At 32.7% G+C, this 21,197-nt stretch overlaps 1 protein-coding gene across 3 annotated transcripts in view; it reads right to left on the bottom strand.

Annotated features, from left to right (window-relative positions):
- Positions 1 to 1,184: 1,184 nt before the first annotated feature.
- The window catches only part of PKN2 (protein kinase N2), a 111,497-nt gene continuing 91,484 nt past the window's right edge, over positions 1,185 to 21,197 (bottom strand). For all 3 annotated transcript variants that reach the window (XM_074335099.1, XM_074335098.1, XM_019751766.2), the window contains 7 exons: positions 17,348 to 17,524; positions 12,945 to 13,007; positions 11,716 to 11,792; positions 8,221 to 8,363; positions 4,658 to 4,765; positions 4,166 to 4,246; positions 1,185 to 4,078 (listed from right to left, as the gene is read on the bottom strand). In XM_074335099.1, coding sequence (XP_074191200.1) covers positions 3,875 to 4,078; positions 4,166 to 4,246; positions 4,658 to 4,765; positions 8,221 to 8,363; positions 11,716 to 11,792; positions 12,945 to 13,007; positions 17,348 to 17,524 — 853 coding nt within the window. In that variant the 3' untranslated portion in view covers positions 1,185 to 3,874. The remainder of the gene's footprint in view (positions 4,079 to 4,165; positions 4,247 to 4,657; positions 4,766 to 8,220; positions 8,364 to 11,715; positions 11,793 to 12,944; positions 13,008 to 17,347; positions 17,525 to 21,197) is intronic.

Below are 21,197 nucleotides of genomic sequence, written 5' to 3'. Positions count from 1 at the left end.
TCTTTAAAATTTCACTTTACATGTTTATCGTGGTAATTTTAGGTATATAAACATTTATATATAACTTTTTTACGTATTTTATCTAAAAATCCTAATATTGGCAATCTTTTGGAGGGATGTCTAAATTTACTATTTTTGTTGGTTCTCATTCAAGGTAGCTTGCTTTCTCTCATGGGTTTGGTGATCTTTGACTAGGTGTATTACTTAATCTGTGGAAGTCCTATGTTCTCATCTTGGAGAAGCTTTCCTTCAGAAAGCATTTGATTCTACTGTAGAAAGAGAATGACTTGCAAGCTATAACTTGAGGATTTTACAACAGAATGTAAGTTCTACAGCTATTGCAAGGTTTGTTACCTTCATAATGGGATTGCTATAGGACTCTATCGTTGGCATTCTTCCGGGTGCCTGCACTTCCAAAGACAGCTCCCTGTCATTCCCACTCTTACCCTCTCCAACTTCCTACTTCTCAGGCGTACTCTGTGGACTCAGCTTCCAGTCCCAACGTCTGAGTAGTCTCACTCTGGTGCTTGGGAACTCCTTAACTCTTTGGTGCTGAAGCCTTAGCTTGTCCAGATTCATGCCCAAATTTCTTTGCTTGTTTTGGGGTGAGAGGTTGCTGGAGACCACTTGTACCTTTAATGAGACCTTGAGGAGGTCTTAGAGCTTCTACTTAGGTATGATACTATAAGAGGGAATTATGGAAGATTTCTGACACTTTTTTAAAACCTCTCTATTCATATATGCACATATTCGCATATGTTTACACACACACACACATACACACACGTGCACGCGCACCTAATATCTCAGACAAACACTAGATCTCAAATGATAGCTAGAAGGTAAATAAGAATTCTAAATTAAGATTATGATCTATGGATTGGCATTTGATCCTTTGGGTTTGTCATACCCTGTTTTTTTGGAAGATCAGCAGCACCTGTGAAAATTTTGTTAATTTGAATCTATAATGCAGCATTCACCTAGTCAACACATAATGGAAATAATTCCATTATCACCCCAATTTGTGTTATAGGGAAAACAAGGATTATGTTTCTAAAATTTTCCATTGCAATTTTTGAATAAGATGGCTATAAAATGGCTAGTACTCTGTTTCCATTTACCTACTTTCTGAAAGGTCAGGTCCTAAAATAAAATAATCTCAAACAAGAGAAAAGTACATATAATACTGGTGCTTGCATTTCAGCATTAATGCGTAGTTCTTTATTTTTGAACACTTTGAAGTTGTTCCCCCCACCTTTCTATCCTGTGTCTAGCATACAGAAGGCATAAATATCCATTGAATGAAGATGCTTCTGATCTTGCAGGAGTAAGAGGTAAAGTTTTCCCATTATTACCAAAGAGAACAACTTGCTTTGAATCTTCATGATTTTACCTTTCCCCAGGACAAAAAGTGCTTGCAAGAAGGCTAACTAAAGTTAAATACTCTTTGAAATCTTGAATATAGTAAAGCTAATGCATATTTTCATCAATAGGAAGTTTCCAAAAGGAAATAATACTTAAAAACAAAGTTACAAATTACAATCTATTTAAACTTTAATTTGTGCATTTGTGGTAATTTATGACTGCAAAACACTTTTTCTCTTAGAATGACATAGTTAAAGGCACAATTCATTTGAATGCATAGTGTACCATTCTAAAATATCCTAATTTCCTTACAAAGTGCTTGAGCAGTCACTTATACATACAGTAATAGCAAAATATATTTACATTCTATAGAGTTTAAAATTTTAAAATCTGACTAAAATATATATATTTTAAAAACTACAGACAAAATTAGTGCTTTCTTCAGCTTAATTGTGTGAATATACCCTGCCCTCTAATTTTTTTAGTGATTGACTTCAATTAAAAAAATTTCTGTACACTGTGTAGTTACAAAACGCTATGTCAGTTTTTAATGCTAAAAGCCTATTTTAGACATTGCTTTTTATGCATATCTGAGAACCAGAAAAGGTGAACAGACTGTACCTCAAAAGGATGTAGTGTTTTTTTAATGTTGTGTTAATACTGTTTAAATTAAAGCCAGCCAGTTAATCTAAGATCTTCTACTGTCATTTACCAAAAGTTAACTGGCATTTAAAAATAACTTTAAACAACATATTGCTCCTTCTGTGAGATTATCCCCCAAAGGATCTTGGGTAATAATCAATTTGAAAGAAAATACAAATTATCTCTGAACAATTTTAATTGTTCTTAGAATATAAAAAGAACATGCCAACACACCCTGGGAAGGCTGAAATATTTATAAATGTTTTTAGCTCAATTCTATAAACAAATGTGCTTTCATGTTTCTCATAGGATTTAAACTTGAACAATTTTTAAGACATGAATTCACTGTGATTAAATGGTTAATTTCAGTTCCTGAGGTATGATGACCCTAACATGCTAATAAGCACAGAATCAAAGATGTTATTATTGAACTAAGGAAAAACAATGAAGTCATGGACCAGAAGGGAAAAACAAACAAACAAAAAAAACCCAAAAAACTCCAGGCAAGTAGAAAAGTCATGGCTTGCAAAAAGACTTTCCTGTAAGAACATTAAAAAAGCCACAAAAGGATCCTCTGATGAGTTTTAAAAAGTATTTGATCAAATTATTTTTGAGACTTTTGAGGTACAGTTTTAGTGTTGTAATTTTTATAAAATATAGACTGTTTTATCAAAAATATTTATACATTCTGTTACAATATATTGCTTTTGCCCTTAGTAACTGCCAATATAAAATCTGGATCCAGTGACCTAAAGTCTGCAAATTCACTTAATGTAAATGCTGGAGTTTGAGGTGTCTGCTTGGCCACTGTACAAAAGTGATGAAGTGGTGAAATTAAATAATAAACCTACAACATAGAATACATTACAACTTGCACATATACATGTTCACAGCATGTATACAATGATAATCCCTACGTTTTAACAAAGATATAGTTCCCTTCTACAGTAGACACAGAACAAGATGAACTAGGTTGATAAACGTACAATACAAAAAAAGGAGTAATCAGTTCACTGATTTTGGAAGAAGGTATGACTGAACACACTGAGTGTCTAGACTTTGGGAATGCATATAGGTAACACAGTATCTTGGTTCAGGATAATCAGAAGTCCTCATTCTTAAAATTTTAAGTAAATGCTGATGTTTGCTTGTTCCTGTTCATTTCAGCTTGGTTCAATAAACAAAAAATTGTTTGGCAAGTAGCTCTGTTGGAAAACTGTGAGGTTCTGTTACATGGTTGGTAAAGATAAGGCAATAAAAAATTTTCTCCTAATAAATATAGAAAATTTATAAAACATCAATTCATTTCATTACAAAAAAGCCTGAAAATGTGCACAACTACCACTACATTTTTGATTATTACACTAATTTCTTTAAAAAAATAAGAGCATTTGCCTTACTCAAACAGAATTATACTATGTGTGAATAGTAATAGCATCCCAAGCCTTTTTTTCTTTATAAAAATATAGCTAAGTGAAGTTAACTGATTAATTTTCCTTTCACTTAAGGCAGGTATACGGCAAAGACAGGGACTGCAGAGGAGTGATTTTCTTCCCTCTTTTTAAAAAACAATAGATTATTGATCCAAAAGCATTAACTTGTGATCGATTTTCATGGCTGATGCTCATTCAGCTTAAACTCCATGAAACTGTTTCCAGTGCTCAGATTTATGTTGAAAATACATTGAGAAGCCACTTTTCAAGAAGGTATTAAAAGTACTTTTCAAACAAATCTTTGTGTGTTAAAAAAAAAAAAAGAAAAAGAAAAAATCAGAAGCTATTGGTGGCACAGAGAGCAAATGAAGGGTTGCTATTTTTAAGAGGTCATCGTGTGAGTCAGTCTGCTTGGTTTCACAGTGTCTAGGAACTTAACACCAATCAGCAATGTAGTCAAAATCTCTGAACATTTCTTGCTCCTCTTCTGAAAGTATCCTTGGTTCTCGAGGTGGAGTCAGAATAGGTGCTTCTGAGGTAAATTCATCATCAAAATTACTAACGTCTTCCCGTCCTCTAATGGTAGGTACAAATGGCGGCTTTACTTTTTTGTCCATCAGAGCACTCCAATCAATTAGCTGGATTACAAAATATAAAAAGACCAGTTGAGTTTCCTATTCCCAATTGCTACAGTTCCATAAAAAAACTTAAACTTTCATACTTACCCGGAAAAATGGGTGCTTTTTGACATCCTCTGCGTCTTTCTCACCAGCTCCAAGGCGCCTCTCAGGATTTCTTCTTAATAGCTAACACAAAATAAAGAAGTTAAAACCAGCGAATTCACTGATAAGGATTCTCTTAACTTGCAAAGATTTAGATTTTAATTTTTGGTATTTGTCTAAACCAGGGGTGTCCAAACTGTGGACCGCAGGCCAACTGCGGCTCGCAATCCATTTTTTATTGACCCGCAGCAAATTTCAAAAATATATTTAGTTTACTTAAATAAACCAGTTGAGGCAATACGTACTTCACCTCGAGTGGCCCGGCTGTTTGTGTATTTTACCGCATATGGCCCTTGGTGAAAAACGTTGAAAAAAGTTTGGACACCCCTGGTCTAAACCATGCAACATCTATTCACAGAAAAATTTCTAAAGTTCTTTTGGGAAATGTCCTTCAATATAAAAAGTTTAAGTAGTTTATAAACCATTAATTCTTACCCTTCTCATTATTGAAATGGCTTCTGTAGATAAGAACCTTGGATACCTTACTTCATCATTTACAATACTGTCAAAAACCTCCTCTTCATCATCACCAGGAAAGGGAGACTAGAAGAAATATCTCTGAGTAAGTCAAAATAAGTTTCAATACAGTAAAGTCTTATAACCTATCCAAAGTACAATCAAGAACCAGGTAGCAAAAACAAAAACAAAAAACCAAACCCACCAAAACACCAAACATACAAGGATTATAAGAAGTCAAAACAGACATGTATCTATTACCCAGAGGATATCCCATACATTCTTACTGCAATCTTCCTTCAATTTATTTCACGGACCTTAATAACAAATTTGATTATATTATATAATATCGTTTTTCATATAATTTAATTCCATTCTATTTTATTTCATCCATTTATTCATTTATCTGGCCAGTCAATATTTTGAATACCTAACAGATAGTGGGAAATATTTACATACTAGATACAATCCTCAAGAGCTCAGTATTGTGGAAAGAAAGAAGGAAATTGTTAAGGGGAATATGGTAATAAGCATTACTACAGAGGAAAGCACAGAGTTTGTGGAAATACATCAGATATGGATGTGCTTTAAATTTCACAGTCAATAGCAAATTAATGGTTGCAAAACACAATTAGAAATTTTGCAGACATAATGACTGCACTAAGCAGCAGCTGCCAAAAAAACTTAAACTGAAAGGAACTCAAAAAGCACATATTTCTAGGCCTATTTAATGCTCTATATGCAACAGATCTCGGGGCATTTTAGTAAGCAGAATATTAAAATTATTACTCATAATGACAATAAGACTGAGTCATAAAAAAGTAGATAAATTACATTCAGTACAACAATATGATGTATAAAGGGATACATTCTCAACCATGTGGAAAACGGGGCTATGAAATATGACTTATTACTTCAGAATTTCAGATGGCTTAGATTTTTGACTCCTTCTTTTTTGTAAGGTATTAAAGAATGAGGACCAAGCAGCAAACAGTTATCAATGCAAAGAGAGGGATCTTTGACCGGAGGATTCTGTGAAAATGAATTCAGAACTCAACTTCCGGAAGCTGAAGCTGCCCATCCTATTGTTCATATCTAACATAATTTCAAATTTCTCAGTTATAAAAACTTTGGTTTATTTATTCATTCATTTATTCAAAACACGTAAATCAAATACCTACTATATGGGACAATATAATTTCTTTCTCGGATAGTAACAAATTGGGGAAAATTCTATTTCACAAGGATTCTCAATCAGAATTTCACGTGGTAATACAAAGTGCTTTTGTCTCCTATTTGATCAATTTTGTATTTGAAAACTATCATTCCATAAGTCTCTAAATAGCGAAGATCCATCTTCATATTCGTTAAGATGTTAAAGTTCCTTGTTTATGCAAATAGATTATAAGTGAACAGGACTAACAACAAAAGGCTAACAAATGTGTCTGAAGCACATAGAAAAATGCAATAGTCTGTTCAGATGTCAAGCATCTAAATTCAGGATCTAAGGTTCCTTTAAACTTCTCTGATACCTTCACTCTCATTTGGCACAGGGAAAGGTGACATGGTACATTAATTTATTCCTGGAGTCTTTCTAGTTTTCAAAACTTACACAAATTTGAATATGCATGATACATCCAGTGAGTGTTCCATTATTTGTAATAATATAGAAATGAGACATAAAACCTTAGCCAAACTTCACTTTTATTATAGTTAAATAGTATTGCAAAAATTTCACCAATGCTATAAAATTATAAAGTATACTAATGAGTTTTTAGTTCTTTTCCCAACTACCCTCTTATGGAGGTGCTAAGGAAAAATGGAATTGCATAAAGGACTTCTGAAGGAATAGCTGGCTTCATTGTCTTTTATCTCCTAGTAATTGGAGCTTAATTAATTAGAAGCTCTTTTAAAAAAAAATATAGTATAGGAGCTTCCTCACTTGTTCACTGCCCAATCCTCCAGTCACTTTAGAATAGGAGGAAGTAGACTCTATCGGCTCTTAATTCTGTAGTAGTTTGCAATAAACTCATATTCTTTGTATGTCATCTATAATATGGAGGGTAAATTTTAAGTAAGCATATAATTTTTGGTAACCTAGTTAAATCTCACACGTAACTGAATACCACACTTAAAAAAAACAAACCAACAAAAATGTTACTTTTTTGAAAAGGGATTTCGAGTATGCCAAAGCTTACAGAAACAACTATTACGAGTACTTATGGCACTCTTAGAAAATAAAGACAACTGTGGATTATGGATAAAATACATCTTTCCATCCTAAAACACCATATAACAGCTTTTCTAAACAGAGGTAAAAAATTCAGATCTCGACCATCTCGACCACGCACGGTAAGAATAGAAACAAGGTTGGGTAGTGTGGATTCAATACCCTGCCCTGGAGGCAGCAAAGCATAATGGTTTAGAGGTAGGTTCTGAAGCCAGAGAGCCAGAGTTTAAAATCCAAGCTCCACCACATGATAGCTGTGTGACTTTAAGCAAGTTATTAAACTTCTTTCCGTTTCCATTTGTACATCTAAAAATGGGAGTAAATTAGTATTGAGCTCATTAAACATTGCTAAAAAATTAAATGAGCTAATATTTATAAAGCACACAGTACATTGCTTCGCACATGATAAATATTTTAATTAGCTATTTCTTTCCCGCCTTTTCCAAGTATTTATTTACTCCAATTTGACATATCAAAAGGGGCTGTCAACTGGATGAATTGAAATCATTTATTTGTTTGTGATAAGTGCCACTACATGACAAGCACATAGCAAAACTTTAGAAATTTGTGACATTCAATAATTTAGTTATTCATTCATTGAGCTACTAATTTATCCAAGCCAAGAATGCCCAAGAAAGGTTGTTGGCACTGGGGAAACTGCAGAACAATGAACCAATCCCACAAGATAATTTTGCTTGCATCTCGAGATTATCAAGCCCCTCTAAATAGTTTTCAATTACTTGTCTAAATATTGACTCTTTCCCAATTCCACCCTCATGTATTATATAATTTCCAACAATTTGTAACAAAATAGATTAGCCTCTTATTACTGCTTTATTTATTAGATATAATTCACTGTTTCCTAAGTGGTAAAAATTTCTGTGTACAACTAAGTTATATCCAGAAATTTATTTCAAGTTTATCTAAAGAAAACATTAAAAGTAACATTTATTTTTGACCAAGGTATATAGCTGACTTTTCTTTACAGGTATAGAGGACATTTTTTTCATTAGTCTTCCTGTTATTCTATTTTGTATGAAATGATCAGTTATGTTAGTATATCTTAAAATCATAAAACCATAGCAATACCAAGATATAAGGAACTATTTTCAAAGCATTGGCAATGCATTCCACAGATAATATAAAAATCTAAAAAAGACAGTGATGGTAATATAGAATCATAGGCAATTATTAGTATATATATAAAACTTAAGTTTTACACAGGAGACATATTAAGTTGTTTTATAAATGACATCCTTTGTTCTTTCAGTCATCTTTCCTCTTTTTTTCTCACCTATTTTGTACTGCTTACCTCACCAACAAGCATTTCATATATAAGCACACCAAGGCCCCACCAATCTACAGCCCTTGTATAGGATGTTTCTGTTAATACTTCTGGGGCAAGAAATTCAGGAGTGCCACAAAATGTACTTGTTCTATCTCCATATCCCATTCCTGAAAAAGGTAAAATTTAAATATTTGTTAGCAAAGAAAAAAATCTAGCATAAAAATTAGAAAATATCCTTAGGAAGCAAAGCTAAAGTTGCACATTAGTGCATAGTGATCAAAGTCAAAATATATCAAAGATTTTTAAAGAAAATGTTAAGGACTGATATAGAGAAGACTGTGCAATAGCAACTTTATTATTTAATAGGTAAATTGAAATAAAATTTCCATACTTTTTTTAATTTAAATTTCTATCATCTTTTCAATTCAATCTTTTAAGTAACTTTATTTGCTTCATTATAAAAATAACACTAAATATAGTTTGGAAAATACCAAATAGCAACCCTTGGAAAATCAAGACACCAATGTGTCATATAATATAGATATGGTATTAATATTTTAGCTAACTAGTTTTCAAATATATGTTCTTCATAATTTAGTAATATGTTAATCAAATATATATTCTAAACATTGAAGATAATGTGTCAATGTATTCCAGTGTTAAAAGCTCATATAAGTGTTTTCTTATGAAAGAACTTGAAAGAAAAGCTAGCCATTCTAAATTTAAAAAGATATATATTTTAAATGATTGAAATATTAAATGAATTTGTAAGTCTATATACCAAGACTGAAGGGCATAATTAAATACATTAGCACATTAGGGTGAGGGTGTTTTTTTCGGGGGGGGGGCAAAATTTGTTTAATGTCATATTGTTTTTTCTTCAGTAGAATATTATTTTTAAAAAGAGTTGATGCAATATCTATGTAAGCTCTATAAAACCCTTTTAAATGAGTTGATCAAGATTAGGAAAAAGTTAACAAAGATGGAAACAGAGCTAATGTTTCTTGATTTTTATTCTGTGCCCTGATCACAACTAGAACATGTTACATACGACTCGTAAGTCATACTTTTTTCCCCTTGGTTTTTAAATAGTAATATTATACATCTGTGACATTTTAATGTAATGCATGTATATTATGTTCATTATTGTAATACAATTATTCTGATAAATACATTTATTCTGATAAATTTTCCTGTTTTGATGTTTTTAAGAGAAGTTGAAAGTAGGCCCAATTATCTAGGATTTCAAATTGGTAAACTCCATTTAAGTAGTTAACATCAGGCTATGGAGTCATAAGGATCTGGGTTTAAATTCCAGCTTTGCCACTTGTTAGCCATGAGAGCTTGGGAAAGTTGTCTTACCTCAAAGCCTAGTTTCCTCATCTATATGTTGGGGTTAACACTATTATCTACCTTCACAAGATTGTGTTATTTAGATGACTATGAAGCATAAGAAGGATTTGGTAAAGTGCTTGGCACACAGTAAGTGCTCAAAAATTGTTAGCTATTATTATAATATACTGCATATATTCTTCTGATAATTAATAAAAACACATTTACTGAGTCTGGTTATTGAATATGTATTTTTCTGAGTACCTATTACGTCCTAGGCATCCACGCCAAGGGGTGAGAACATAAAAAGGAGAGTAAGACACAATTCTTGTTTTTAAGGAGCTTCCATGAAACTGGAGGAAAACAGACATAGATTTATAATTTTCTAACGATACAGTAAGAACAAGATATTATAGAAACACTGCAAAGTAGGATTCCTAAAGCTGACTTGGGGATTGGAATAGGAGAGGAGCCGAGTCTCAGGTAACTTTATTGGCAGGCAGGTGACACCTGAGTTGAGTCTGAAGGACGAGAAGACATTAGTCAGAAAATAAGAGTTGTGATGGGTGACAGTGGTGGAGAGACATAGACTAAGCAGTTCATCGCTGCTGAAGCAGAAAGTACTAGGCAGACAGCAGCAAGAGGTCTGGCTGGGTAGGTTGGCAGGCAGATCAGGAAGGGCATCGCATATCACATCTTTGCCATTGAAGGATTTTCAGCAGAGGAATGCCATAGTCAGATTTCTATTTATGTGGGCCCCTTTAGAATTTTTGCAATTACATGGTAGACTGATTTGAGGGAGAAAAAGACTAGAGGCAGGAAAGGTTAAGAGGCTATTAGTCTTGTCAAAACGAGATGATGGTTGGCAGTAATGGAAGGGAAGTAAAACATTTAAGATGTATTAAGGAGGTAGATGTCAGCACAATATGACGATTGACTGGATGTGGAAAGTAGAGAAGAAGACAAGAGTCCATAATTTCACATTTCCAAATTGGGAGACTGAGAGGATTGTGGCACCATCAAGTATGAACTAAACTATCTGAGAAAAGAAACTACTTTTGTTTGTATAGCATTTGAGGTACCTACTGATTATTCAGGCAGAACTGTCTAGTAGACAGTTGAATATATATGCTAGGAAAGGAAACAGATTTGGGAATCACTTGCATATAGTTGCTATTTAAAAACTAGCACTGAAGAGCAATGGACTAAGGAGAGACTCTGAGGTACAAGAGCATTTAAATCAACAATGTCCAATACAGAAAAGTCCAATAAGAGGAAAAAAACTTTTACTGGATTCAGTAATTAAGAGATCAGTGGCTAACTACTGGACATACACTTACAGAGCTTCCTTCCTTCCTTCCTTCCATCCATCTATCCATCCATCCACTTATTAATTCAACATTCACTGAATACTTAAGATGTGCCAAGCAGTATACTATGTGCCATGAAAACAAGCAGCTACCAGTGTAGAGGAGACAGACAATGTTCATTATAATACAATATATTAAATGTAAAGAATACCAATATATGTTAGGCACTGTGCCACATACTTATCTCTGATTCTCATAATACTCCTAAACAAGAAGGATTATATTTATTTTGTAGCCAAGGAAATAGGCCAAATGAGGTTAAAAGTAACTAGTCCAAAGACACAGAGCAAATAAGTGGCAGAGCCAGAAATTCAAACCTAGGACTATCTGGTACCTATGGCCATGTTCTTTACACTTTCTTATACTGATTCTGATTCATAATTCCTCAGTTTACTTATTTATTGACTTTTGAATATATTGAAAGGATTCTTGAGATATATGCATTTTTTTTCTATTTAAGAATGTTAAAAGTCTTAAGAAGCTGGAGAGAAGTTATTAGACCTATGTAATTCACTCTGTACAGGCCCAGTGAAGTGAAAACTTTGGTACTAAACCAATGTTTTCTTAGAGTAGTGATAGAATTATATTAATCAAGGAGAATCTTAGTTTCATAGTATGATTTCTGAAAACCTAACCTTATTCATATTCACAGAATTCTTAATGTCATAATTAGGTTATATGAACAATCTGTAATGTCTTAATAAAGACTAAATTAAAATTAAAAATAAATTTTCCTTTCCATAGACAACCCTGAAAACTACAAAAGTACAAAGGAATAATAATCTATTAGAAACGGAACTTTAAGATGTCTAATTACCTTCTTTGCAAAGACCAAAATCAGCAATTTTCACAAAGCCTTCTGTATCTAGCAATAAGTTATCCAGCTTCAAATCTCTGTTTAGGATAAAAAAATGCACAATGAAAAAAAAAATCAATAAAATCAGTAGATATAGTAATGAAATCATTTCATCAAGAGCTATACTTTCTTTTTACTAAAAACAACTTTTCAAGTTACAATTTGAGATTTAAATGCTGCATTGCAAACATTAATTTTTCTTCCTTTTGGAAACTTCATTATGCTGCATAATACATTTTCTGAATAATTTCCTCCCTGTTCTACAGAAAGGAAGAATGTATTAAAAAAGGATTGTTTTTATTGATTTAAACATGTATTTTAAAGCATGAAAGGTCAAGAATCTTTAATTCAGAATTTATTAATTTGTTATTTGCGATAATCTGACTTAAGTTTGAAGTTTGCCTACATATCACCCATGAGATGTCTAACAGTATAAATAAGGTATGGGGAGGGGCAGGTTTAACTTTCTAAGAGAATAATTCAAAATAAAGAGATAGCTATCTGTCCATACTGATGAGAAATTAAGTTGAAAATATTTTATCCTTTGAGTAAAATAGGACAAGGAAACACGTTGAAAATATTGTTAGAAGTTTGAATAAACTAATGTTCATAGTCTCCTAATTATGACTAGCCCTCCCATAATTTGTCTAGTCTAGAGAAATGCTATTCTAAGTGTCGCCCCTAGACTAGCTGCTGGGCTATGAGCTACTTTATGGATCTGCAATCTGATAAGGAGCTTGTGCCATACATAAATCAGCTATGTCACCAAGTACACTGTTTAGCTGACAGCAAGACTTAATGAAGGCAGCAGGGTAATGTTTTACACTCTGGCCTAAGCTATTTAGCTTATCATGGACAAATTGTGAGTAGCACTAGTCTATAGAAGTTTTCTGCAGTGGATCAACTGAATGTAAAATATTCACCAGGATGAATATTGTTGGTAAACTGTGTTATCACAGGCCAACTTATAATTTCACTATTCTGATTAATGGGTAGAGGTTCAGGAACTAAATGGTTCATCACATATGTATTGTGTTAACCATGTCTTTCAAAGTTATGGAGTTTAACTGTTTTAGAGGTCACTTAAATGAAAATTAAGAAGCTGGTTAAACACAAAATATCCTTCTTAATTATCTTTAATTCTAATTTATACCAAAGTAAGCCATTAGAAAGTACCAAACTTTACTTACCTATAAACAATTTTGTGTTCATGTAAATACTGCAACCCAAGAACAACACATGCAGCATAAAATCTGTTTGAAGAATTAAATTTAAAAAAGTTTAATAAATTCCACTACTTTTTTATGATTCAAAGCAGAATTCTGTAGTAAACTAATTTCACATATATTTACTTAGTTCTTACTATGTGCCAGACATAGTAAGATGTGCTAAATACTGGAGGTAAAAAAAAATAAGGAAAATACAATCTCTACAATGGAAGCCATTAACTTTGCCTGATGGAGTCACTGTAGTTCTTAGACTAGACACTTGACCTGGTTCTGTAGGAGAAATTACAATATGCTATTAAGAGCAGAATGACAGTATGAAAAGTCCGTATTTTGCCATATATTGTATAATGCGCACCCACATTTTTGGCCCAAATGTTCAGGGAAAATATTTTTCATTTTAATTTTTTAATTCAAATTTTTATTTGTTTACATTTAGGTATTTGTTTTTTGTATTACAAAATAATTTTAGCATTTTTAAAAAACATATTATGGTATAAGATTATGTAACAAATAATTACAAAACACAAGAACAGATACAAAGTACAAGAAATTTTATGTACTGGTAATACATTTACAATATTTATGCATCACAGAAGGCCAAGAACTCTTCTTCATTGCAAGTTCATCATAAGTTTAACAAAAGTGATTATAGTATTCCAGGGTATTATTTTGCATACGGATTTCACTACTGATTTCTACACTTACACTTGTAACTCATAAGCATAAATAAAAGAATTAAAAACATTTATATAGATACAGAATTAGTACTACCCATGTATAACGCTCACCCTGTTTTTCCCTCACAAATTTGGGCAAAAAACATGCACATTATGCGCGGCAAAATACGGTAGAACTTTCATGGGGGAAATACAAGGCAATCCCTAAGAGGGAAAGGATTTGAGGTATGAAAGGCGTAAAATGTTTGACAACCAATAACAAGCTTGCTGTGGCTGAAATAAAGAATGGGGCAGAAGTAGCGGAGGACAGGCTGAAAAGACAGCCTAGTGTCAAGCTGTGAAGGACCTTGAATGTCATATTATGGAAACCAAAATTTTTTCTCTTAGCGATAGAGAATCAAACCATTTTAATCAGAGCAGGATGATCAGATTTATGTTAGACAGATTATTCTGATAGTAGTATAAAGGTTGGAGTAGAAGTAGGTAGATACCAGAGGGAAAAATAACAGATAAGGCTATTATGACAGTGTAGGTGGAAGACCATGAGAATCTCCAATGTAGTGCCAACAAAGACAGTAAGAGATGGAGTCAAGAGAAACTTGAAAACTAGCAAGACATGACTTAGTATCTCATTAGCTGCAGAGGATGAGGGAGAGAAAAAAGCTGAAGACGACTCTCAAGGTTTCCTTCTCAATGTAATGAATAGGTAAAAAAAAAATACAGAAGAAGCCAAACTTTTGTGGAGAAAAATGAATTGGGCTTTAGACATGTTGACTCTGAATTGCCTTGGGGCAGGTGAAGAGGTCTAGAAATTGGATAAATGAGTTTGTATCTTAGGAAAACTTAAGCCCAGTGAGAATATTAACTCTTGAACAGGACCATGTTTGTCTTTTTCATTGTTTGTATGAAATGCTTAGCATAATGCCTGACATACAGCAGGTGTACTGAATGAGGAGGTAGGTAATAAATGAGTAAATTTAAAAATGCAGATCTGTCTTCAGTGTAGAATAGCTGAATAGGAAAATCAGTTTTTAGTTATACATATAATACATGCATATTTTCTCTATAAAATACATTTAATACTCCTGCACAAAGTACAATATTTCATTTATTTATCTCACCTTAATGCCACTAACATCCATAGAGATAACTACTCTTGTCAGTTTGGTGAATGATCTTCAAACTTTTAGAATGCATTTATATGCACATGTAGATAACAGAGCTAAGTTTTGTGTTTATTTTTATGAAAAATGGGACCATAATTTGGGAGACTTTTAAAACATAACTATTTAGAAATGTTTATTTGATAATACATTAGATCTTATATAATTACTTATCAGAAGTTTAAAAGTTATAACTAAAGTCCATTAAGATAAATGTGATTCTAAAATTAATAAGGTAGTTATACGTAAATTTTTAGTGAACTCACTTTGGTGGTAAAACAAACATTGTAACAATTATAAAAATGCTTTTGATTTCTCTTGTTTCATTCTTTGTTAACAGACTGTCCTAATGATACTGAACTTAACAAATAATTGGGTAATACTGTTTAAAAAATGTATTTGACTGAATGCTTACTATGTGTCAGGTACTATTAAATATTCTCATTTATCAGCTTATTTAATCTTCAAATCAAGCTTTTAAGATAAATATTTTACAGAAGCAGAAAAATGAAGCTTTCAGAGACAGTAATTTATCTAAAGTCACATAGCTAGAAAACAGCAAAGCTAGGAATCAAACTAATTTTGATTCTATTGTCTCAGTCAGTAAAAATTCACTAATCACCTAGTATGTGCCAGCCACTCTTCTAGGTGTTCCACTAGTACACAGAATAGAAATGGTCCTTGTTCCTCCCTTTGAGTGAGGGGAGACGGGCAATAAAAATGTAAAAAATAAACACGTAAGATGATTTCAGGTAGAAATAAAGTGATATGGAGAAAATAAAATGAAAAACAGAATAGAGAGACCTGATCTGGACATTAGTGACATAGTGGTATTTTATACAGGGTACTCAGAAAATGACCTTCAAAGAAACAGCATTTGAGGTGAGATTTGAATAATTAGAGGGAGGTACTTCAGATCTGAACTACTGCAATGTATTTTATTCTTGTGTTTCATTGGGTTTGTTTCATTTATGTATATCAATTGTATTCTCAGAAAAAATAAAAGTTCCTTAAGGCAGAGCTGAATTTTATATTTCTCTCTTTTTAAAAAAAACTAAACAAAAACATAACAAAACAAAAACTAATTCCAATGGCAGCACAGGGTGAAGCATGGTCTAGAAGCCCTGATTTTAATTTTTAAATATTAATATTAATTTTTAAATATTCAGAGAATTACTAATAGCCTTCTACTACTTTCTGGCTTTTGCTTTTTGAAAGCTTCGTATCCTTCAAAACTAACCTATCTCTTTATCTGAAAATTGAAGGCATGACAGTGTCTACTATCTGCTCCATATACCTGTAATGGTTATGATGAGAATCAAACAAAGGAGTGAAAGGGAAAATGCTACATAAATGTCAGTTGTCAGAATATAGACAAGTGATGAAAACTCAAGAATAAACCCAATAAAGGTTTACTATTGGTTTGGGATATGTTTTGGAGGTAGAATTAATTGAATTTGTTAGTAATTTGGATGTTGCCTGTGAGGGGAAAGAGGACCAAGAATGACACCCTGTGTTTCGGCTTGAAAAGACTTTTTGATGGTACTGCCATTCAATAAATAAGATGGAGATTAGGAGAGGAGAGGCCTGGGGAGCAGTAGGTGAGGTCGGGGGAAAATGGGAAAAACCAGTAGTTCAGTTTGAGAAGTTAAATGAGAAATGCTATTAGCCACACGAGAGAAAAGTCCAGTTGGCCACTGAATGTTGTTAGAGTAGGAAGTTTAGGAGAGAGGTCAGGGCTGGAGATACAAATTTGGTAAATACCAGCATGTAGAATACAGTTATTAAGAGCACTTTCCTAGGTTCAAATCCTAGCTCCACCACTTAAGAGCTATAACTGAGATGACACTAGGGGAAAAATATATATACATATATATTTAATCTCAAATGTTTGCTATTATTTATTGTTATGCATTTGAGTAAGCAAAACCTTCATGTAATATCAAATTCAAAAACTACAAAGAAGGTTCTAGTGAAGTCTGCTTTCTATGTCTTTCATTGGGTGCAATATGCATACCAGTTTCTTTTATATTCTTTGAGATATTGTAAACATATACAAAGGCTTAAAATATATATTTTAAAATTACCCTTTAAAATGCAAATACAAATATTTCATACAAACACATGACAGAGACTCTTCTACACTTTTTTCATTAACAATGTACTTTGAGTATAATTGGTATTTAAAGCCATGGTCCTAGATGGTATTCCTAGGGAGAAAATATAATAATAATAATAATAATAATAATAATAATAATAAAAAAAGATATTTTACTAAACTGAACCTAAATGGTATATCTAAATTATCAAGTGCGATTTAGGGTAATCCATGAAATTTTCAACATGGACAATAGAGTAAAATAGATATATTTATATATTGTGAAAAGGTAAGTAAAGAGCTTTAACAGTCCTTACGGAGATCTATTTTCCATTTGGGGAAAAAAAATTTAATTCAGAGAGCTTTTTTCCTTCCCAGAAAGAAATTAGTCATGAACCACTCAGAGAAATTCTAAAGCATACTCACACAGCTCTTGGTTCAGAAAAGACATCAGTATGAATGTGCATCATTAGGTCCCCACCGGCAGCATATTCCATTACAAAGCAAACATGCTCTTTGGTTTGGAAACATGCAAAAAGGTTCACCAAAAAGGGATGCCTTACACTATTCACAGTTTCAAAAATTCTTTTTTCACACATCAAGCTGTAAGAGAAAACATTTAAAAGTCAAAAGGTTTCATTTTTAATTCTAGTTGTAAATAGTCTTTAAAAATTACTGAACTCTAAATAAGCAAAGTTCTTAACTATTATAATTTTAAAACCATAAATGTGTCTTAGTTTTGCTACAAAGGCTTTCAAAAATTTGGTCTACTTGACACATATAACTTTAATTGAAACATATTACTGCAAACTAAAATACGTGATTAATGTGACAAAGATTACATAGTTTACAATGACTGTATCAGAATAGCACACATATGGCTAGTGGTTATAGTTAATAAAAAAGGCTTAATTAGGGTGAACTGTGAAAATTTATCAGGAATTGGTGAGAGAATTTAGCAACCTGAAGCATAATTTTAAAAATATAGTTTGTGACCAAGGTAATTTCAAAGACAGTATTTTTAATTCATAAGTTACAGTATTCAAATATTTTATCATATAATACATGAAGTTGAGATGTAAACATATGCTGCATACAATTTTAATTTAGAAGGCTGACTGGAAAACAGAGAGGCAACGTGGAGAATTCTATATAACATGTTTCAAGAAGCAATTACAGGTTTTTCCTGTAAGAACTCTTACAAGCTGCTAGAGAAAGAACAATGTTCAAATTTACTGACTCTGCAACATTAATTTTGCCTAAATAGCAAAAAATTTTACTCTTCCTTTTCTGAAAATATTTAGTAAACCAACCATTTAAAATCCAAAGTAGAAGAAAACCAGATCAAATATTGAAATACAACTTGGAACTAAAAGAAAATTAAAAAGAAAGTTAATAGCTTTGATTTTTATCACCATTTAAATGTAGCATTGGAAAATAATGTCCAATTGGGCAAGATCTATGTGATGGATTCTAAAACAACTGATTTACTAAGTCAATCTAAATTTTGGGTAATATAGATAAAATACTCAGATGAAATAAAACAAACTGTAAGGTGTTTTGGGCTCAAGTAGATGACAAACATAGTCTCTTCATTATCTACAGTTTATGGATGAATTACTAATTCACTATGGGTAAATGTATAGGTGAATCACTAATTCTCAACTATATGTACATTAGGTTAGACTTGTATTTAACATGTAAATATTGTAAAAGATTGAGAATCACTGATCAGAATGCCTCTTAAAGTGGTTTTAATGTCATTCTTAGGAATTCTTTGATGAGGACTGGATAGATATCTTAGGCTATTAGGTAGAGGAGAAAGGCTCCCTATAGACCCAAATTGTCACAATAATAGCAAACATCCAATCTCCTTTACAAGGTCTTACCTAAATCCATCAGTACACCATGATGTTCCCTTTCTGTGAGCTGCTATACTCTGTATTATTTATTTTAAACTCAAACATACGTAACCTCTTTTATTTAAATAACTAGTGTATTTGTCTTATGTCTCTGATTAAGTGACTAGTTTCATTCTAACATTATTTTTGTGCACTTCCGTTAGAGTGTAGTACATTATTAGACATGCTAGAAACTTAACAGTTATTTTGGTCAGTGGAAAACCACATCATTAATAAGGCTAAGGTCTTAGAATTGAATTCTCTATATGTGTATAATCTGGTTAGCTGTGCTTTTGTTGTATGACTGTAAACACATACTTCCAACCCTATTCTATTGTCTCAAAATATGAACTAGTAAGAAAATGAAGCTGAGTGAGAAGCTATTACAATAACATAAATTTAACATTCTCACTCTGGACTGGGGAAAGATGGGACTTAAGAGACAACATTGTACTAATTTGTAGGTGGAAAATGTGATCTTTTTGTACATGAATTACATTACTTTGGAGTTAGTCCATAATTTGTGTTCATTTAAAAAGAAGTTAATTTGGAATTTTCTATGATCTATTAAAAAAAAGGGCAGTTTTCTAAGTAAACTAATAAAATCCAGAGTAGAGAAAGAAAATTTAGAAAGTAAATATAAACGATTCTGCTTAGTGATAATTAGTTTATTTAGACTTGCAAGTAATACATGTATATTACTTAAAAAAATATGCGTGTCTACTTTTTTTTTTTAAAGATTTTATTGGGGAAGGGGAACAGGACTTTATTGGGGAACAGTGTGTACTTCCAGGACTTTTTTCCAAGTCAAGTTGTTGTCCTTTCAATCTTAGTTGTGGAGGGTGCCGTTCAGCTTCAAGTTGCTGTCCTTTCAGTCTTAGTTGTGGAGGGCGCAGCTCAGCCCCAGGTCCAGTTGCCATAGCTAGTTGCAGGGGGCACAGCCCGCCATCCCTTGTGGGAGTCGAACAGGCAACCTTGTGGTTGAGAGGACACACTCCAACAAACGGAGCCATCCGGGAGCTCAGCGGCAGCTCAGCTCAAGGTGCCGTGTTCAATTTTAATTGCAGGGGGCACTGCCCACCATCCCTTGCGGGACTCGAGGAATTGAACTCGCAACCTTGTGGTTGAGAGCCCACTGGCCCATGTGGGAATCGAACCGGCAGCCTTCGGAGTTAGGAGCATGGAGCTCTAACTGCCTGAGCCACCGGGCCGGCCCTGAGTGTCTACTTTTTTATTTTCTGAATTTTTTTCTTGCCTTCCTCTAATTGTTCTTCTTCTTTTTTTTTTCCTGCCTTCCTTAAACTTCTCTAAGAGTCAATTTTTATTTCTCCCTCCAAATTTTCCATTTCTGAAATGTTTCTGTACCAGTTCTACTGGAGATTATTTTACTTCTACGTTACCGAATATGTGAATTCATAACTAAAGTTAGATGAGGAAGATTACTCATAAACTTTACACCAAAGCTAGATTAATTTTCAGGAGTGGTTCTAACTAAAGCTCCATCCTCTGATCTGGACATTCTTCTTTAACAGCAATATTAATATTATTCTGTCTAGATTTAATTAGAAAGTGTTTCCTACAGAGATTTGGCAAAAAGTGGTAACAATGTAGCAGAAAGCTATATAAACTACATAAAACACCAGGATTAACAGAGGTAGTACCAGTTTCCTATTATTTTAGGAAACAAATGAATTTACCATTGACGGATTCGGAACAAAGCAAACATTTTTCCAGAAAAGAAGAACATTTGACTGTATTATTATTGCAATTATAAACAGAGTGACACTGCGAAATTATAAACAGAGTGACACTGCGATTAAAGGTTTGTTTTAACTACTTATGTCATATAAAAATATACTTTTAAAGCATATTCAGCAAAAATCCTTTGGAAGTAGTTTTAAATGTCAAGAAAGAGTTTATTTTGATGTAATTGAGGAGTATGAGAAACAGGTAAAAAGTAAATAGGCAAATCTAGAAGAAAAAAAATTTGTATACAAAGGAAACCCTCATTTTTTAGGATCTATCCTAATTCAGAGACCTTCCCATACGATGGAAAAAAGAAAACATTAAAAGTAGTAATTTGATATATCTATATGGCACTTAATACAATTCAGTAGGCCGAGTATTAAAAAAATATATTTTTTAAAATATGTGGGGTAATTGAGGCTCACAGATGTTCAATGAATTGCCCTAGGGTCAAATGATTAATTAAGAAACAATCAGGACTAGAGAAATCAGTCTTCTCACTCACAGCCGTAGGCTCTTTTCATTTTACAGGGCTGTCTTCCATTAATATCAATTGATACTTCCTAGTGGTCTAAGAAAAATACTTCTAAATATCAAATGATAGCCTCTTTCTGCAACAAGTATGCTAT

This window comes from Rhinolophus sinicus, linkage group LG06 (genome assembly GCF_036562045.2).
Source record: "Rhinolophus sinicus isolate RSC01 linkage group LG06, ASM3656204v1, whole genome shotgun sequence".
Lineage (NCBI taxonomy): Eukaryota > Metazoa > Chordata > Mammalia > Chiroptera > Rhinolophidae > Rhinolophus > Rhinolophus sinicus.
This window is presented reverse-complemented; position numbering and strand designations above follow the sequence as displayed.